The sequence below is a fragment of the Sinocyclocheilus rhinocerous genome, unplaced genomic scaffold (genome assembly GCF_001515625.1).
Source record: "Sinocyclocheilus rhinocerous isolate Xijiao unplaced genomic scaffold, SAMN03320098_v1.1 scaffold137, whole genome shotgun sequence".
In the NCBI taxonomy this organism is placed as follows: Eukaryota; Metazoa; Chordata; class Actinopteri; order Cypriniformes; family Cyprinidae; genus Sinocyclocheilus; species Sinocyclocheilus rhinocerous.
In genome coordinates, this window is record NW_015633537.1 from 520548 (window position 1) to 542175 (window position 21628).

A 21628-nucleotide genomic window follows, 5' to 3' on the forward strand; every position below is an offset into this window, starting at 1 on the left:
CTCCACTCACTCAAGGCCACCGTGTGTGATGCTGTGTGTTTCGTTGTGAAAGCGAAACTACTTTGTTTGGTCTTCCAAAAGAGGACACGACTAGAAATCAGTGGTTAAGTTGTATTTACAACACTGTTCCAGAACAGTTCAACCCAAATATTTGTGTGTGTGCAACGCATTTAACGGAGGACTGTTTCCTGAAGCTACAATGCCGTCTGTTCTGACTCACAGACTGTAAGTACGTTTTCATTTTAAGGATTTGCCACTGATGATTCAAACGCGAGTTTTGAGCAGTGTAGAGTAGCGCTTGTTGCTTGTTGTTTGTCATTTCTCCGATCACACATGCAGACATGGTTTTATGTTTAAGCGGCGCGATGCAACGCGTAAAAAGACAATATAAGTAATTATGATCCGTAATTATGTCCCCACTGGATGCAACAAATGCCTCATTTATAATGGGTTTTAATGTTTTTGTCTCGTCGCTCCGGCCTGACAGGGCATCACAGTATGGTAGGGGCGTAACATTTCCGTCACACGCTTGAGGTATTCGGCCAATCACAACGCACTGGATAGCTGGCCAATCAGAGCACACCTCGCTTTTCAGACCGATGAGCTTTGTAAAAATCGACGGGTTTCAGAAAGGCGGGGCATAGAGGAGAAACAATAATGTACAGTATGTGGAAAATAATCTGTTTTTTGAACCTTAAACCTCATAAACACATTTCATTACACCAAATACACAAAATAATGTTCTTTTTAGCAACATCATATGACCCCTTTAAGCGTAAATTGTTGTAATATGCTTATGACTGGCGAATGTAATGCTCAGTTAAATAATAGTGAAATAAACCAGGCTTGATGAGGTATGTAGCCTGCAAATGCGACCTCCGGAGGATGCAGCCTTCCGTTTGAGAAACGGCCGTTATTTAAACAGCAGTCATGCTACTTTCAACGTTACAAAAAACATTTTTAAAAATCCTATTCAGACTTTTAAAAGGTACATACTACCCTACTATTGAAGGGTAGTGTATATTTTGAACCTTTTTGGCACATTATATACAGCATAGCCATTTGTACAGTTATATTTGTATCAATTTGTGGAATAACATGTTTTTTTCAATAGAATACAGGAAATATTTTTTTACTGGGATTAATTATAATTAATTATTATAGTAATCATGAGTTGTAGCCCTATATTGAAGTTTAGGAAGCCAAAGGTCAATCAACATGCTGTGAATAAATGTTGTTAATATTTATGTTAATAAATATTATTATTTAAAACGTATTTATTTCGTGTCCATTTTCTGGGTCACAGATAGAGTAAAAATATTTTTAGGTTAGAATTATGCAAATAAGAAACTGAACTAGTGATCATCTGTAACCCATAGTTACATTGATGCCACACAATAGCACTACAAAAAATGTAAAACTGCTGCTACAAAAGTCACCAGAATTGAACACTGTGGTTCTTTGAACCCTACCCCCAGGCCCCCTAGAAAATAAGGCTGCACGTTTTTTTTTTTTTTTTACTTGATGGGGAGAAGTGCCAGCAATGCCACTGGAAGGAGGCCATGAAATGTTAGTGAGAGAAGAGTGGAACTGGCTTGTGAATTGACACGAAGATGAATCGCATGAGCACCACAGCTCAACTGCTAGACTATGGCCCAACAGAATTTCCTCTACACTTTACTGATCAAAGTATTCACTGTGCACCAAAACTAGACAGTCAAAGAACTATCACGAACTGGTGATATGGAGGTGAGTCCTCAGCAAGAATTCAGAATTTTGCCTGAACACAGGAGCCATATGTAGTGAGTAACAGGTGGTCTATCTGCAAATTCAGTGAACCTCCATTTCTAATTAATATTCAATCCACATACTGGCTGCATTCCAGTATCCATAAATTGGTCGAGCAGATAGTGTAGTGAGAAGCCTGCACACCCAGACGCTACAGGAGGCAGGTTATCCATCTCGAGACAGTATACCCCATACAGAGAAAAAGCATGTCCGGGAAAACCAAAAAGGAGGGACAACATTAACATCTTTACTTTCCAGTTCTCTTTTCTCACTTTGCATTCTGTTTTATATTCCTGAATGGTGTGAAAAGCTCATGATGCAGAGGAACGGGATTTATGGCGACGGTGCAGAGTTCAGTCACTGCCTAAATTCATGCAGGTTACAAGCTTTCCCAAATCTCCTCTGACAGCTTGAACGCTGCATTGATTCCGAAAAGACGCGCACCTGCCTGCGCGTATAAATGTGTGTGTGGGAGAAGGGATTGATAAGGTAGTATAATTTCCAGTGTGCAGCGAGGGCTTTTGCATCCTTGTGGAAAGTGAGCATTTGTTGGTCTGCAGAGACTGTGGAAAGAACATCGATGAAGTTGTTTCCTTGTGAGCGCGCCGCAGCCCTGGTCCTGCTGCAGGCCGGCATGCCGCACAAGGGAAATGTGGACCTGTCGTAGATAGAAGATCAAAGCCGTTCACGCACACACACACTCTCGCAGCCTGAGAAAATAACCCTTAGCACTGCGCCTACAGGGGCCGTGCTGACAGCTGATTGGCTGAGCATCAAAACATGCAGCGAAGAGACAAAAAGCAAGCAAGAGAGAAGGAGAAAGAGAAAGGAAAAGATTGAGAAAAAGAAAACTACGTGGTCACAGAAAAAGAGATATGCTGAAAACTGAGGAGCAGAGAGAACGGAAAAAAACACATAAGATACCGGGAGAAATATTAAGAGCAGAAGAATGGAAATGAAGAAGGAATGAGACAGTGAAAAGAGCAGTTTCCACTCCCTAGCAACTGTCTCGAACAGACGTCACTCCAGGGTGTGAGCACCACAGCAGGGTCTCGCTCTCAAAACAACAACCCTCCTGTCTGTCATTCATACTCGCATGCATTCGCAAGTCGTTTTTGGCTGGCTTCAGGCCTCTTTCTTGGATACCTCTGTGTATGTGTGTGACTCATTAGCAGAATCTCTTGGCACTGTGTTAAAAGGGTTTAGAGTGTTTCAGTAATCCTGGAGGCCGGCAGATACGGGTGGGAATTGTCATCAAACAGGCCAACAAGTGACTTCTCTGTTACATCACACACCGCGCTGGATTAACACGTTCAAACTCTATACAAAGAGCAGGGGGTTTCAACCTCCTGCACTCAGACTCTCAAGTACCCCCAATAAAAAAGCCTTGAGTTCTTCAGCAACCCCTTAACTTTCATTAAGAATATTGATTAACATTACTACATTATAAAACAGTTTAATTAAAAAATTAAATAAGGGATATAAATGTCATGAAATTTTAAGTTCCATTTAATTCATACACTACCACTCAAAAGTTTCGGGTCAGTAAGATTTTTTTTTTTTAAATTTTAAGAAATTAATACTTTCATTCAGCGAGGATGGATTAAATTGATCAAAAGTGACAATGAAGATTTTACATTGTTACTAAAAAATCCATTTCAAATAAATGCTGTTCTTTTGACCTTTCTACTCTTCCTGAAAACAATGTGTCATGTATTAAGCAGCACAACTGTTTTCAACACCAACAAGAAGGAAGGAAGGAAGATCATGTGACACTGGTTGCTGAAAATTCAGCTTTGCCATCACAGACATAAATCACATTTTAAAATAGAAATGACATTATAAAAGCCAATTATTTAACTTTGGAAACAACATATTGTCTTTGATAATATCACACTTACTATTTTCCCCAAAATGGGTCTTTATGCATGAAAATATATCACTGCTTTTACATATTAGGAAAGGGGTCCCTCTCAAGAGAATCATCATTTTTGAAGGTCCATGGCATGAAAATGTTTGCAAACCCCTGCCTCAGAGTTGAAAGCCCTGGATAAGACACTCACTCAACCACACAGTCAAATACATTCTCATGCATTCAAAGAACATGGACACATGTCATAGGCTCACATTGTTTCCATTCTGCAGCTTCTTCAAAAACACTGCACCATGACCTTAACTATCCCATAATCACAGTGTTTGATCATCATGAGTACTAATACTAAAGAGAACAGCAGCCTTGCCTTTAATCTGTAGTCCTCTCTCCACCTAATGCCTGTATTTACATATGCAAGTGAAGTCTTCTCAGTGATATCGCTGACAGTGCATCCAGGGCACTTGCTCATCAGTGCAGTGAATAAAGAGAGGCGCTGATGGGAATACAACAAGCTCGGCTGGTTTAAAGTAGGTGAACGACACAAAAAGCTTCCCTCACCTCTCCCACCATCCCGTTCCAAACTCCATCAATCTTTTTTCCATGTTTCCCATTGGTCACCAAGTAGAGGTCATAGGTGAAGCCGACAATTCTGGCCAATCGCTTAAGGATGTCGATGCAGAATCCTTTGCAGCACTGTTTCATGGGTGCCACCCCTTCCTGAAGTGCACTGTAATCAGAGAGAAAGTGCTCACTTAGGTTTATTGCAGGTGTCAATAAAAATTATTCACATATTGTTTTGTTTTTTTAAACTGCGCAATAAGATTCAGTTTAACATTTGGTAATGCATTGGTTTTTAGCTATAATATAATATATTACAATATAATGTAATATAATATAATGTAATATAATATGTAATACTTTATTATTAACTTGCATGCATTAAACTAGTCAAAAGTGACAGTTAAGACATTCATAATGTTAACAGGGATTTCGATTTCAAATAAATGCTGTTATTTTGCACTTATATACATATATCACGATTTCCACAAAATATCAAGCAGAACAACTTTGATAATCAACACAGATAATAATAAGAAATGTTTCTTAAATATGATTGCTATAGGGTCATGTAACACTGAAGACTGGAGTAATGGCTGCTGAAAAGTTTTTCCATCACAGGAATAAATTACATTTTAAAATATATTAAAACAGAAAACTGTTATTTTAAATTGTAATAATATTTTACTATATTTATTTTACAATACGTGTTGTGCGTGCGCGCACACACACACACACACACACACACACACATATACAGTATTCCCCTGAAGAGAGAAAACAAGAGGAACAGTGTTACCAAAAGGACTGAGAGTTACAGAGGGAATGTGAAATAAGGAAAGATGCAAGGTTTTCAGTAGTATACTGTCTTGGTACATTTTCTTTGATATAACTAAAAATGATATAATGAGACGAAACACGGGCATCCATATGACTGGTGTGGGAGTAGAGAAGCAGCATCCGCAGAGACACATGTACACGGCAAGAGCTCAAGCAGTTTGACAAGCAACATGATGGCTAAGTATGAATAGAGATCGCCACAAGGCAAAGTCAAAATGAGAGGGGGAGAGAGAGAAAGAGAGAGAGGAAACGAGTGATCGATTGCAAAGCCAAGCTAGGTGAGTATAGCCCCAGGAACTTCATAGTGAAATGTTGGGGGGGGGGAAGTGAGAGACACAGAGATAAAGACAAAATTGAAGGAATGAGACAAATGACCGGAGAAAGATGACCAAAGCTTCCAAATGGAACTCTTTGGAACAAGAAAAAACAGGCCATGCTTACAGCCTCAATTTTCTATTTCAAAGTACTTCATTGGCATGCAATATATTGCTTTTCAATTAACAAATAAAATATAAATGCACACCTAAATATTGAATTGCAAGTTATGAAAATAATGAAGTGCAAGTTATGAAGACATCTTTATTTTTAAACCACTGTTTTGCCATCAGCATTCTCACGTGATAATAGCTTTTAATATTAATAAGTATTTAAGTTGTAAGTAAATAAAATTAAATAAAAACAATAAAATAAAATAAAATTGAAATGATTAATATTTGGCACAAAATGTAAAACATTTAAGACATTAAAACTACTCTGTTGTCCAAACAATGAACAAGCTAAAGTAGTGAATATAAAGATTAAGTATTGGCATATGCGGGTGTGCAGTACTAATATAATTTTGACTGTAACAGATGCATTACTGCATTTAGCCACTACCACCTGCATTTGTCAGAAGGTTTAGGAAAATATAGAATGACACTGCAATGCCTGTCTCACTGAAAGGTCATAGACCCGTGAAAGGAAGAAAATCTAGTTCCTAACCTGTCCACTGAAACATGACATTTTCTAATTTAACTTTGGTTTCTTGGGATCCACTAGAACAATATTACTACAATGTTGCTTTTCCACCATACAGAAAAGCCATGATAAACGGCAGTCAAGGTTGCCAGATCAGTACTAACCTGGCATTGAGAGGCCGTCTGCATGGCACAGAGTCCCTAATGCAGGTTCCAGAGGCATGGTCTGCAAGCTCCACGATAACGAAGGGTCGCTCCTCCAGGGTCACGACCCTCAGGTGCTGAGCATCATCGGGCGGCTGCAGGAAGGGGCTATATCGAGACCAAGCAGGATACCTCAAACGTATCACCCCGTTCTCCCACCATCCTACCTAAGACCACACAGACAGTACATGGTCGAGGGTCAGAGGTCATTTGCGACTATGCAGTTGCAGAAATGTGGCCAATAAATTGAGATATCAATTTAATAGGCTGTGCTTATAATGACCATGACAAAAGCTGTTTAAACATGACTACGGCTCATTTTGAATCCAATTCATGAATCAGTAATACATGGAAGTCAAAGGTCTTTTCAGCGTTTTTAGCTATTTAAAACGGTCTATTCTAATAGAATCATTGAGGCTGGATTACAGACAGGAATGGCTTCCCTTTCTCAGGTTAAGCCTGTAAAGTGTGGAAGGATAGTGAAAAATGAAAGACTATCTCCTCTATGTTCCTCTGTGAGTTTATAGCTGAGGGCTCTCTAAAAACAGTCCTGTGCCCTTTTTATTCACTGGTGAATGAGTGGATTTTTCTTTTCAGAGAAAAAAAGACAGATTTTTAGCTAAGTGACGGGCCACAGAGGAAAAGGTTACGAGCCAGAGAAAAAACAGAGAAGGGGTAAAATGTGTCAAGATAGGCTAAGACAGTATAACTGAACTCATAATCCATATACAGAAGACTAAGACCTGCAGAACTGTATGTATCAGAGTGCTTAACAGAAAATAAACCAAAACAAAGTTGTCAATTAAAAGTGTGCTTTTATTTACAATTAAGCATTATTTATATTTACAATAATTATTATTATGATTATTATCATTTATTCTTAAATGTATAATAATAATATATTCTTCTTATTGTTATTATTAATAATAATACTATTACTATGATTAATGACATGTAGATTATACTTTATATAAAAGCTTACTATTAGTAGTATTAATGCTACAGTACTATTAATAATCATAATAAAAATAAGTTCTTATACAAAAGTATAATCTACATGTATTAATACCAATAATAATTAATATTTATCTTATTAATTTTAATACTGCTACTATCACTAGTAGTAGTAGAAGAAGAAGAAGAAAAAGGAGAAGCAGCCAAAGAAGAAGAGTAACAATAATACATTTTCTTATTCCTCTTATATACAAAATGCAGTTCAGAGTGTTTCACGGGTCAGAGAAACGTTGATGTAAAACTAATTTGGACTTTTATCTGAAGCAAAGCACAAATGAGAAATTCTATAACACAAGCACTGCATCATAAGGAGACAGCAATAAAAGAAGAGCTGTGATACAAAGCATCAGTTCAGTTTCATATTTCATCCAAAAATGAAAAATTCTGTCATTATTTACTCACCCTCACGTCATTCCATTCCTGTACATGATTATTATTTCCACAAACCACAAAAGAAGAATTATCTGAATCTTTAGAGTGATCTTTTTAAATGACAGATTGCAGTGACCAGGGTTTGTCAAGCTCCAAAATAGCTAAAAAAGCAATACAATAAATGCTTTTTTGAAAGAAAAAAAAACATAAATGCAATCCACATGACTCCCTTTCAGACTGAAATTTAAGTCTCAATTGTCTCATAAACAAACGGCATGAGGTTATGACATCAAATATCTAAGCCAAACGTCAAACGTGCGTAAAGGTGATATGTGCGCACTTAAAAAATGAATTTAGAGTGATTTTAATTCATTTCGTTGCAAGGACAAATATGAAGATTCATTTGTCAAAAAATAACATACAGTTTTGGAATGACATCAGGAAGAGTTTTCCAGTTTCAGAACTATTCCTATAGGACACAACAACCTCTCAGCAGTTTGTAAGCAGCACACACTTCACATATTACTGTCTTGTCCCAGTCCCAACACTCAAAGTTTGCTAGCAGCACTGAGCCGTAGGACTCTCCCCTACACACCAGCAGAAAGTGGCAGCTATCAGCACCAAAGCAGCCCTCGAGAACCATTCAGATACAGCAAAAGATGTTCAGCTCTTAAAAAAAAAGTCTCAGCGGCATGCGGAGAATAAATATACTTCTCCTATGCCATGTATGTGCACGCATATGACTCAAAGATATCAGACAGCGGGTGGCAGCTAAAAGATTTTGCATATTAGCACAGGATCAAAACAGAGGCATCTAATTGAAAAGAATCGAACAGGAAATGGCAGCAGTCAGCATGTAGATTCCTGCAAGCGCTGGTCTCATTGGGCTAATTAACCCACTTCTAACTGCTGTGCCATTACAAAGGCTCCGAAATCAAACGCATCCGGGGTGGATCACTGGAAATTACAAAAAGCCGATTCTGCGACATTGGCTCACCTGGTCCCTGTCTCGTTCAATGTTCATCAATCTGTCTGCTTGGGTTAGTTTGACTGTCCATTTGTCAGCTTTCTCGCTCTCTCCCTCCTTAAATGCTCGTTCACCTCAAGGGTGATAACTATAATGATAATTTTAAGAGAATAGGGCAGTGACAACAACAGAGGAACAACACTGTTGGAATCACTTTCAGAACTATTTTTTTTTTCCAGCTAATGGATAATAAAAATATTGACAGCCAATCAGTATATATCTTGCTTTAAAGAGCATGACCATTTAAAGCACCAGAAGACAAAAACTGCAGCGCATGCTTATAATGAATGTTAAAGGGATAGTTCACCCCAAAATAAAAATTTTCACCATTTACTCACTCTCCACTTGTTCCAAATGTGTATGAGTTTCTTTGAACATGAAAGAAGATATTTTGAAGAATGTTAGTAACCAAACAACTGACTTCCGTAGTATTTATTTTCTAATACTATAGAAGTCAATGACTACGGTTGACTGTTTGGTTAGCAACATTCTTTAAAATATCTCCTTTAGTGCTCAACAGAAGAAAGAAACTCAGACATGTTTAAAACAACTTGAGTGTGAGTAAATGATGACAAAAGTTTCATTTTTAGGGTGAACTATCCCTTTAAAGCAAATGTATGTAGCCCTCTACACTCTCAGAAAAAAAGGTACAAACTGGACGGAGCATATTAGTACCTTAAAGGTACATATTATTACCTAAAGTGTACATATTAGTATCTAAATGGCACATATTAGTAAAGGGTAACACCTGACCCCAATGACAGCTTTTGTATCTTTTTTTTTATGAGAATGTACAGTCAAGTGAGTGGAATTCACAGTCATAATTACAGTGGATCGCTGTACACATGCATTTCTTGCAGCCGTAAAGTAGTCGGTCCTTTTTGCTGAATTTTGTACCCGCTCTCCAAACTTATATACTTCCAGAACAAACCTTTGGTGAGCATGGGAAAGAAACACAAGCCATTTGCCTTATTAGAAGTCAGTATACCAGCAGAATGATTTAGAAAATAGCATTTCAAGGTTAAAAAAAAACCTTCCATACAGTTGCTTTAACCTTAACTTCCAAATCAAGCTGCTTTCTGTTGCGGCAAATCTGCTTGACCAACTTCAACCCAAACCCCAACCAAATCTTTTGCCCTTTTGCAGAATCCCCAATCGCACGGATTCCTATTGAAATGCCGGCAAAAATTAGCAGAATGAGAGTAAATGTAACTGCACATTGGTGTGGGAGCTAATATAACAGTAGTAGTTACTGTTATAGTTAACTTTATAGTTATCATTCTTGGTGTGAACGGGCCTTTACAGTCTGTTAACCCAATATCCATTTTCTCTGAGCGGCGCTGACGGGAGGGAAGGGAACAGGAAGGGAATGTTGAGTTTGCTGGCTCGTGTCTGCATCTGACAGACAGCGTCAGTCAGCCCAGAATCCGCCACGGAAAGAAATCCAGCCACACATCTCAACAGGTGACACTGTCTTGTATTAAAGATGTCTGAACAGCTTCATAAAATACATGCATGGCGTGTCACAAAGTAGCACAGGGCCGATCCATGTCAGCGGCAGCCAGATGTCTTAACTCTTTTCGATGTTGGAATGTGGGCCGACAAAACGACCGAAATAGGAGTGTTGGAGCATGTGTGGAGAACCAGAGATCCTGCGGTGCATAACAAAGAGCCAGAGTAGCAGAGATCTGGGCCCAAGCTGAGGCAGAGGAAGAGCAGGGGCCTGATCAAACACCGTCTCCCCTGGGAACGGATAATACTTTCACAGGGTGAAACACAAACATGCTGCCATGACACCCCCGTCCCCGTGAACGTCCCTGTGTGAGGAGGATAAAACGAGTCGCTTTTACCTCAGCGCGATCCTTACAAATCCACTAGCAGATTTACACGGCATAAACACACATGGACACATACTGACAGGTACAAAGAGGGTTTGGAGAAATGTGCTTGGCATTTCATTTCTTAAACGTCTCCCCCCCTGATATGTATCGATTTACGAGAACAGCATGGACAAATGGGATCAAAAGCGCTGTAGCAGTTAGTTTATTAAAATGCTATAAATGCTGCATGTTGAAGCCGTCACATGAAGTGCCTTGTGCACAACGGGCTTCTGGAAGTTGAGTCATCCACATCCATTGTCTACTCCGTGTTAGACAGAATGCATTTAAGAGAACCAGAGACAGAACGGAGTGAAGACAAAGAGAGCGTGCATCATGTTTTAATAGAGCGCCCTCCTAAAACAACTAGAAATTGAAAACCTCCTATAGTCAGCGTGGAAGCCTTTTAAATGTACATTATGGCGCTCCATTAAATATTTTATGTGAATGACAAAGACTCCATGACTCTGAAGTACAAAAGCATCCAGATGTCTCTAACAGCACTTTTCTCCAGAACATATCTGCAAATGAGACGCAGACGCTAAAGCCAGAACCAGCACCATGCAACCCTTAATAGACTGTTGCACCATTTGATGGGTTTTTAGGAGTTATTCTGTGCACAGATTTCAAAAACAGCTAAATTCCACTGTCTTTAATAGTGTACCATTACATTACCAAAAAAAAAAAAAGGAATAGAATAATTACTTCTATCAAGATTTACTCATGTCATTTCAATTGTAGTTTTTAAACTTTTTTATTTACAGAAACTAGTAGTAATATTTTTAAAATAAATAAGTAAATAAATAAAATAATTTTAAAGAACAATAATAATTACATTTGTAATTTAGTACGTAATTACATGGATTTTTATTTAGTATATACAAATAGTAGTTTCTCCCCAATTTTTTATATATAAAATATTTTATAGATTTACATAACTAGTAGGGATGCACCGATACCACTTTTTTCAGTACTCGCCCGATACCGATACTTTTATTTTTGGTACTTGCCGATACCGAGTACCGATACCAATATTTTTATTGCATTTGTACATTTTTTAAATATTAGGTACAGAAACCAAAAGAGTATGTATAATGTTAGTTGGTTAACTTCATTTATCAAATAGATACAGTCAAACCAAAATTTATTCAGACACCTTCAAAATTTTTCACATTATCACAGTTTATTCGCTATAGTTTAGAAAATGGTAATAAAATATCATCTGCGCCGCCAGCGCGCTCAATCCACTCAGCGTGCTTTTTTTATCAGCTCGCGCACTTCAGCTATACAGGCGTTAATACTGAATGTTTAACATTATATTCATTGCATACATATACTTCGTAGACATCCTTAATCTCTAATAACTCCATTCTGCTGTCTGTTGTTCTGTTGTCGGTGTTTCTTTGTCTGAATATGGCGCTTATCACATGCTGTGTGGTATCGGCGTTTGGTATCGGGGCATTTTAACGAGTACGAGTACGAGTACAGGAGCTCAGTATCGGGCCCGATACCGGGTGCATCCCTAATAACTAGAAAAATGTATATTCATTGTAGAAATTTCAGAGACTTTTTAATATTTTAATAATTTCCATGACACTTCCAGGTCTAGAAATCACACTTTTAAAATTCCCATATCCAGGTTTTCCAAGACTGTGAAAACCCAGAGTCTACATCTTTATTTTTAACTGTTTGACCTTTTTTAAAAACATATTTTGTCTTATTTTAAATTATTTGAGGCCATCTTACGACCCCCTTGGAATTGTGCTGAGGCCCCCGAGCTCCATGGTTGAGAAACACAGCCATACAATTAAAAGCCATACAATACCTTTGAGTCTGGAACAGAATAAGATTTAGCAGTTTTTCAATAATATTCTCATTTGCCACAACTCTCATATGTTTATTCAAACAACAAGACATGCCACTCCAGATTTTAAACCAATCAATAGCGAGTGGTGCTCTTATGTCTAATAACCAATTGTAATGCCAAATTAGAATATAAAATCAAAGAAATGGAATCTGAGAGATATGGCAGAGTGAGAAGATTTTCCTCACACAAAGCTACACAATCTCATAGGAATTTGTAACTATTTTACATTTTGGCGAATCGGTGGCTAAGTCGTATGAATTTATTATCTCATTAATACATTTTCGTACAATCTACTTATACCCGCATTGATGGTTAGGTTTAGGGGCCGACCTTTATGTTTACTGTTTTTTCTAAAAATTTTACACTTTCATACAAATCACATCATAAATCATAAATTCGCATAGTTACATTTTCTCGTACATTTTTCTTAGCTATCATAAGATTTCAGAAGAAGACTTGGAATACTTTTATAGTGTTCTTATTCTTGCAGCTTGACTGCCCCAGTAGTCACCATTCACTTTCATTGTGTAGAAAAGAGTATCATTAACGTACTGTCTAGCATCTCTTTTTATGATCAACTGAAGAAAGAAAATAATTTGGGTTTGGAACGACATGAGAGTAAATGGTGACAGAATTCTATTTTTGGTTGAATGATCCCTTTAATACAGGAGAAAAGAAAGATTTTAAGGAAATGAAAGGCTGGCCTGATTCAGAAAGGACTAAATGTAGAACAGGCAGCAAGGAGGAACTCATTCGCTGGCACCTAAACAAAGCCTATATGAGAACACTGACAGAACAAACGATCAACACTCGACCTTTCAAGACGCCCAGGGCAACACAATCCCTGTGCATCCTCTCACTCTCCTAATGAAGCCAGTTAACGTTAGCCTGACGCTCGACAGAATGTGCTGAAGTTTGAACTGCAATCATTGCTCCAATGCATGAGAATTCTCCTGAAAAGCATTGATTTTAAGCTATGTTGTGTACAGTATATAATGCGCATAAATATAGACTGTGACAAGCTCAGCAGAAAATAACCCCCACTCTGTATGGAAACTTTTTTGCTCCTATGTCTCAATGTCAGTGAATTTTGCCCGAAGGAATTAGAATTTCTCCAAAGTACATAATCCGCTGTCATTTTCCTTGTTAACAGATTGTAGAGGTGGAGAACACAAGCGCTGCCAGGGATTACAATTTTCTTTGTGGCATCTAAATATTAATAATTCTGTTTTAAGGCACTGGTTTGAGTGGCACCTTCATGTATATGACATTCTCCCCAGCTATATTTACTCAGCTGGGTTTGGGATCAGTTATTTTGTCTCACGACAGCAGCGCTCTGCGGAAGAAATGTAGAGCCACAACGTCCCATGTGGCACCTACGATACGCTGATATATGAGAAGCTAATAAATTTAAGGGAGTTTTTATTCATTGATTTATTTATTCTTTCTCCGCTCAGACATACTTAACACAAACATAACTAGTGAAGGGAGAGGGAAAAGAGGAAATCAAATCCGCTCTCTAAAAACATTTCACAATTAATTATTTTCCAGTTATTGTTCTTCACATAATAATAATAAAGTCGCAAGCTAATAATGAAGGAAAGCATTGCTTATCTTAATAACATACTGTGGGTATCATGGATATGCATAGATAAAAGTGCCAAATGTACACATGAGCTAATTGTACATTATGTACGTCCTCATGAAACCCTAATTATATGTTTATATCATTGAGGCTTTAACGGTTCTGTGTGGTGAGGCAGAAGTGCACCGTCAACACCAAAACACTCTCTCTGCTGCACAATGTGATGCATTGTTCAGAGTTAATTGTAATGGGTTTTTTCTGCTGTGGACTGTCATGGGAAATGGTTTTTCGAAATTAGTGTAGTGTCAAGTTGTATATCATTTTAAAACTGCTTTCCATCTATATGTCTTACTGCTCCAAATGGGAACATTATGTTTGCAGCTCTTAGACAGCAAGTATATCATTATAATAGTAGTGATGACGTAAATTGCACATTTTATTAAAGCAATGGGCTGTCGTTACCTTTAAATCCCTATACGTAATGCAATCGTTCATATGCATAATTAACAGTGCACAAAAAAAGCGGTCTGTGTCATAAACAGACACCACGAATGATATGTATTCTTCTTTCAAAATCCATTCCAGCGCATTGCTACTGCAGTGCTCAGCATGGCTACTGCAATGCTGCTTTTCATCCTGGACATTACCAATCCATAACAGCGGTTACACAAGAACGAACAGAAATAGAATTCTGATTAGTTCTTACGTCTTCCCAGCCACTCCCAGGCGTGTAGGAGATGACATCCAGAAAGGGATTGGCCAGGTAGCCCTCGGAATTGAACTTATAGTCCCGCCCACCGAGTGTGATGTTACTGAAATACCTGCAAAGCAGAGAGAACAGAGCAGAAACAGTCTGTTGAGATGGAAGAGACCCAGAAAGAATTAGTATAAAAGACTCCGAGGACATGTCAAAGAGGAAATCTTGCACAGAGCCCTTCACAAACATCCTAATTAGGTCAGATTGCAAGACTGTGGTGAAGGTAACCATGTTTTTTTTCCTTCAGCAATGGAATCAAAGGAGGCAGTCACTCTATTTCGAGCACTTAATCTAAACCAGTAAAATACCCAGAACAGTGCCTAAATGTGACATTCTTTGTGACTGCTTCAAATGAATGTTTTTTTTATCTTAAATCCAATATGCTTTTGGCAAAATGACTGCACATTTAAAAATTTGACTGGGTGAACAAGTTTGAAGGAGTAAAGTTTGCTGTTCTTATGAGCCTTTTGTGAATATTCCTCACAAAGTACCTACAACTCTGTGATAAATACATGCAAAACCATTATGTGGAAGCCTATTTAGCAAACCGTAATTACATCAGCAAAGCTAAACAGGTGAATCTCTTTTTCCCATCAATCTTCTTCTGATGTGTAATGAGTGAGTCACACTGATGTGTGTTACATTGAGAGTTTCTGCTCAGTGAGTCCATGTAATTTCTCTCTACAATGTGTAAAATATGCTGTTAAAGGTGGTTAACACATTTTTTTAAGTTCAGTCTGTTCAGATGTTCTAGTTTCATCACTGGCAGCCAGTGGTTTTCTCGTCAAATTTATTGATGAAGCTGTTCGTTAATTAAGCTTTTTTTAAATTTTACCAACGATAACAACGATGACAGAAAATGCGGTGATGATAATTACATATTTTAATTAAAACATACTGCTGATGAACATATGATGAGACAAAAATAGAGCTGACTGTTTCAAAGAATCTGATTATAGTCAATAATGACATGGATATAAATTGTTTGAATATTTTGTAAAATTTTGCACTTTCTTTCGTCTACTAAAATGGAATGCCATTTTTATCTAATTCAACAAAAATAAAAAAATGACAAAATACTAACTAAATTAAAAGGATGATTTTGTCAAAAAGCCCCTCAGAAATTATCCACCTAATTTTTCAATGCAGAAGTAAGCTGTTTCCTGTGAATTTGCGAGATTTCCAATTGATTAGCAACTACAGGTATATAACTAAGAATAACAAAGTGCAATAAATTAAAAACTATTTTGCAATAAAACCAGTGTTTCTGATTACGATAATACTTTAAAATAACATGATAACAAATACCAGTTTGCAACATCAAGCAGCATAATGGACTAGATTACTGAACATAACTAGAAGCAGCTGATAATGGAAGTTAAAAATGGCCCCACCTGCTCTTGTGTTAAAAATAAGGTGGATAATCTTCCAGTTATAATAAATGAAACTGGCACATGCTTGTTGAATATAATTATACGCTCTTCTAGCTTTTCTGAATTGCTTGCTTTCAGGGTAGACACAGCATCAAGCACACTGTTATTGTTTATCCCCTCCCACCCATGTTGTCTTCTTCAATTCAGGGGCATGTTGAACGCCTCCCCCTACAGTCCCTGTGGTGGGGGAGTAAAGGACGTTCATGCCCCAAAGGTGCAGCACTTTCACTCTCATTAAAGTGTGTCATTACAGATAAATAGACTTACTATAAATGCAACAAAGCAGAAAAGTTGAAGGTTAATGCCAAATGAGATGAGCTTTAAACACAGTTCTCAGGGTGAACATAAATAGAGGGATTTTTAAAGATATCCAAGATCAGCATAATAACACTTTTAAACTACGCTGAAAGCAGCATTTATTTGCATGTGCTGGTTTAGCACTTGATTCACTAAATGAATTACGCAGGCAATATCACGAATACACAACCTTTGAACCTGTACAGCATAGTCCCACCATAGACATCCAGACACCTAAATAATATCTTAAAAAAGCAGAAAGTGCACTTTACTACATGTGAATCTGGATAAATGCCCCGTTATAACACTCCTCTCCATCATTTGATAATAATCAGCTGATTTACTGCTGTCATGATTACTAGAAAGTGCACAAACATCCCTTTTGTATAAAAATGTATTTGTCACCTGCTTAAATTTTATTGTGAATAAAGCGCGATACACGGAACAATGAGCCTAATTTACATAGAAATAGGGTGTGTTTGTGTGGAAATGAATGATAATTACTTAATTTAAATACTCTGATTGCACCTGTTAAAAACTAGTTGGCGAGTGGTTACTGAATACGACAGTCTTTAATGTCATTTGATCAATTTAATGCATCCTTTTGAATATAAGTATTAATTTCTTGAAAAATAACCTTTACTGAACTCAAACTTTTTAAAAGTAGTGTATTTATTGAAAAATGTAATTAACCAATTATGTTACAGCCTTCTTATGCTGCCCAATGAAATCTCATTTGATACCATGATACCTCATGTCCCACCAAATATTCAGTTTCACTTAATACAGTACATTGCATTAGTCAAATGCCTAATGAAAGCTTTTTTATGTTCATAGTCACTATAATATAGAAGAAAGTGTTACGCTGCTTGGTGTGAGCATGTTGTATCTCTCTGTGCAAAACATACAAGTCACATCTTGTATCGGTGGAAAGAACTTACTTCATTCTACCGCGAATCCTCTGTGTTCTGTTGCCATCTGTCTGGCAGTTAGTGACAAAGTGCGGCCCTCCAGTGGCTCCATAGTCTTTACGCAATGCGACAGCTCCATGGGTAAGGATGGACACCCCACGGGCGATACGTCTGCGGGGTTCGTCCCTCCAGCCCTGCGGTCTGACTGCAAACAGTCGAGTGGGAAGTCCGGTCAGGCCCAGCTCGGACAGAGCCGGACCCACTGCGAACCATATGTGAGAGGCGCTGGCCTGACCAGCTGCCCAAGCAGCATGGAACACCTGTTCTGCTTCCTCTTGAGAGCAGTACAACAACCGCACCTAGAGTGGGAGTGGGGGCAAAGAGGACAGAGGCGACCAAGATAAAAACCAGAGAGCAGGAGCAAGAGAGGAAACAAAAGAGAGTGCAAACAAGAACACAGAGGTCAAAAGGGAGGAAGAGACCATGAGCGGAATGAGAAGAGGAGATGGAAGAGAGGACAGGAGAGGTATTGGGTTTATATATTTTAGGGCTGGAACTTACTTAGGAAATCAAAAAACTGATCATGAAAATAAGTCACATCTTTGTAATGTACTTGTGGAACCTGAAAAATGTCTTTCTTGAAAAAAAAAATTTACATTTTGCTGTCAAATTCTTATAATGAGAGTATTTCCATTTTACAAAACAGAGCCTAACAGTCCTAATTTCAAAAGAGCGATTAAAATGTCGCTGTCATCATTAAACTTCAAATATTTCATAGAGCATTCGTGTCAATTAAACAGAGCACAACAGAAAGGGAGTGCAATCACTTGGATCAGTGAATTTGGATTAAAACTTTAAATCCTATATGCCCTGTAATTAATGATATATGAAAGCAAACATTAAAGGGATTACTGAAAAATGAAGGCTTCATTACAGGAGTTAATAAACTGATTACTGTAGATTTATGTTCTACAGTATGTACCATGTTCAAAGGGCAGAATATGTGTGCTCCTGCAGTCATACATTCTACTGTACCTCTCACCAGTTAAAACTGTTATTTCAATGCTATTTATTCTGCCGCATTTAAAGTGTAGTGTTTTTTGATCACTTTTTTCACCACTTTGTATAGCACAGAATATGGCTTACTTCAATGTGCACACTGTTTAAAGAACAATATTGGTTAAGATAGCTGATTAATCAATCAAAGAACTAACCAACAATTAATTGAATATCAAAACAGTTATTAGCTGCAGCCCTGATGTATTACGATTTATTCCAGCCAAACAGTAACAGACAGAAATGATTTTACAGGAGAGGAGCATTACTCCTTTGGAGTAATGGTGCTGGGACATGCCTTAATGAAAAAAGACGGATACAGGATGGATGGAAAGAGAAGGAGAGAAGGAAAAAGGGAGAAAGGAAACTAGCACATCTGAGAGGGAGAAAGGAAAGAAGGAAGGAAGGAAGGAAGGAAGGAAAGAAGGAGGGAGGGAGGGAAGGAAGGAAGGAAGGAAGGAACCGTAAAAAGCAGAAACTGAGAGATGGACTAAAGATTTCACCTTTACAATGCATGAGAGAGAAAACCCCAAGAGAGATAGACTGTAAAAGAGAGAGAACAGGAGAAGAGGGCTAGAGAACTGGGAAAAGAACAAGAGAATGATAGAATAAATGGATAGAAAATCCAACTCATATCTAAACTCACCAGCCCTGAACAGGACAGACTAAGTGATGAAATTATGTTCTTGTTCTGTGTGTGTGTGTGTGTGTGTGTGTGTGTAGAGTATACAGTATATCCTATATGTGTATAAAGTGGGGGTGGGCTGTACATCGAAAATCTTGGTATGAGTAATACCGTAATAATGGTAATATATATATCACATTATAAAATAGTATAGTTTTGGTCCTGGCTTTTTGATTGGTCAACACCACGTCCCAGTCGTGCTAAAATACACAAAATAGGTGAAACACACCAGTTTATCACTGCACAGCTCCTATAGCAGACATTTTTGTTACATAGCAATATTGTCAGGGACTATATCTTTTAGCAGAAGAATGCCACTTGCTTTTAGCAATAAACATTGTGATGCATTGTGAATATAGTCACAGCTAAAGGGCTTGCAAGCCACTGTGCATTATACTTACCTCTTGAACCAAATATTGCTCCTATGAGAGTTATTTTTAGGGATGCACCAATTTTAATATTCTAGCTGATAATGATAAGCCAATAAGTATTTTATGTTATAGCTGATAACCAATAAATACAGTAGCTGATATTAAAATCCTACATTATTTTCCCTAATATATAATAATAAATAAAACATTAAAAACTCAAATCAATTTATTTAAAATTAAATGTAGGCATCACAACATTAAATGTATTATTTAAATAAATAAAAAACATTACAATTTAATCAAATTATTAAGATTAATTATTATTGTGTTTTTAAATATTAACTTCAAGTGTTACTAGGAGATAGTAAATATAACCTAAATGTGAAAACAGGAGAAATTAGCATGCAAATTAAATAACTAATATAGGCCAATATATATCCAAATATCGATTGATAACAACCTATTTAAATTCAAATAATTAAAAAAACATTTTCATTACAACTATTAATACAATTATTCATATTAAATTTATTTTATTTTAATAAAATTACTGTGTTTAAAGATCAACTTTAAGTGTTCATCAGATAATAAAGATAATCTAAATATAAATTTAGAAATTAGAATGCTGAATAAAAATGTCAAAATAGGTCAATATCTATCCAATATCAACAATATTCATAACATTACAACAATATGATAACAATACATTTAAAATATTTAAAAAGTCAATTTTAACTGATAACCCAAATAGTATCCCAATATTGTGCATTCATATTATTTTTACTGTATATTTTATATCAAGATCTTTAGATGACCCCAAACCCAAAGATAAGATCATTCTTAAGAAATTAATGATAAGTCTGGCATCAGTACAACTGAGTTGAAAACAATCACCAATACTCGCTGAAATATCAAAACTAAATTGCTCCCATTACAATCAACTAAGTTGTCTACACTGAAAACAACTCTGCAACACAGTGTGTATACTATAACATTTTGCTTAGTGTTTTATTTATTTATTTATTTAAAATCATACAGCTGATACACTGTAGTACTATAAACGGTATAGCAATATCTACCAACTGACACATTTCTACCACTGTCATACTGGCCAGCATAATCTAAGAATACATTTGCACTCTATATATTCTACTATGCAACTTTCTGTGTGTTTATAAATGCATGCTTTATGTATGTGTGCAATATTTATTTCAGAGTGAGTGTGTGTAATTGAGCAGAAGCACTGCAGACTGAATCTAATGCATACGGCATTGGGCTGCACTGCCACAGGCTCTGTGTTATATTAACACTGACATCAGTGTACTGGGACCCACAAGGCACAATAACACCCTCTAACACACACATACACAGAACAATAACAGCCTGGAGCCAGGGGGAGACAGAGGACAACCTGTGACACACATACACACACGTACACATTACACAAATATAGGTAGAGATGGGAAAGGGAATGGGAATGAGAGAGGAATGAAGGAAGGACAGCGAGAGGTCAGAGAAAGATGGTGGAGAAAACAACCGAAAGAAAAAGTCAAATAAATGGTTAAGGACAGGAAGGGATGTCCGGTGGAGGGAGGAAGAGTAAACGAATGATTAAATGAGATAGTAAGCGAATAAGTGAGACAGAAACGCAATGACCTTCCCTCTCTACCTGTGCTTCATTCTCTTTCAGTAGCCGTCGTGCGCGTGCTCCTCCTGGGTCATCAGTTAAATTCAACATCACTACGCTCTGCTTCTCCCAGCCGATGAATGACCCGTCGGTCAAACCTTCCACTACTGACAGGAAGTCCTGGTAGCCATGGTGACGTGTGGACACCACCGAGAAGGCCGTCCAATCGTACTCCTCCAGCACCTCAAAGATCACCTCCAATTGGAGTGCGGTGGAAGAGCTGAACTGCAGGAAGATTGAGCCGGTCTCCTGCAGAGTAACTGAGATGGTAAACGACTACATTTCCCAAGACTAAAGACAGCTGATTCATTCCTTGCATAAGGCATCATGGGAACTACATTTCTTCTGAACTGTTTCTAATGTGACATTCTCTAATCATAACAGTAGACAGAGCTTGTCTTCTGCAGTGCAATTAAGGGCAAAACTAACTACGTTTCCTGTGATTGAAGACTATATCTAATAATAGAAAT

At 37.4% G+C, this 21628-nt stretch overlaps 1 protein-coding gene across 1 annotated transcript in view; it reads right to left on the reverse strand.

Annotated features, from left to right (window-relative positions):
• LOC107744308 (uncharacterized) overlaps nucleotides 1-21628 on the reverse strand; it is a 79517-nt gene that overhangs the window by 24422 nt on the left and 33467 nt on the right. Inside the window, exons 5-9 of the mRNA XM_016557880.1 lie at nucleotides 21141-21407; nucleotides 17390-17718; nucleotides 14668-14782; nucleotides 6181-6386; nucleotides 4220-4388 (exon numbers count right to left, since the gene is read on the reverse strand). Of these exons, the coding sequence (XP_016413366.1) occupies nucleotides 4220-4388; nucleotides 6181-6386; nucleotides 14668-14782; nucleotides 17390-17718; nucleotides 21141-21407 (1086 nt within the window). The remainder of the gene's footprint in view (nucleotides 1-4219; nucleotides 4389-6180; nucleotides 6387-14667; nucleotides 14783-17389; nucleotides 17719-21140; nucleotides 21408-21628) is intronic.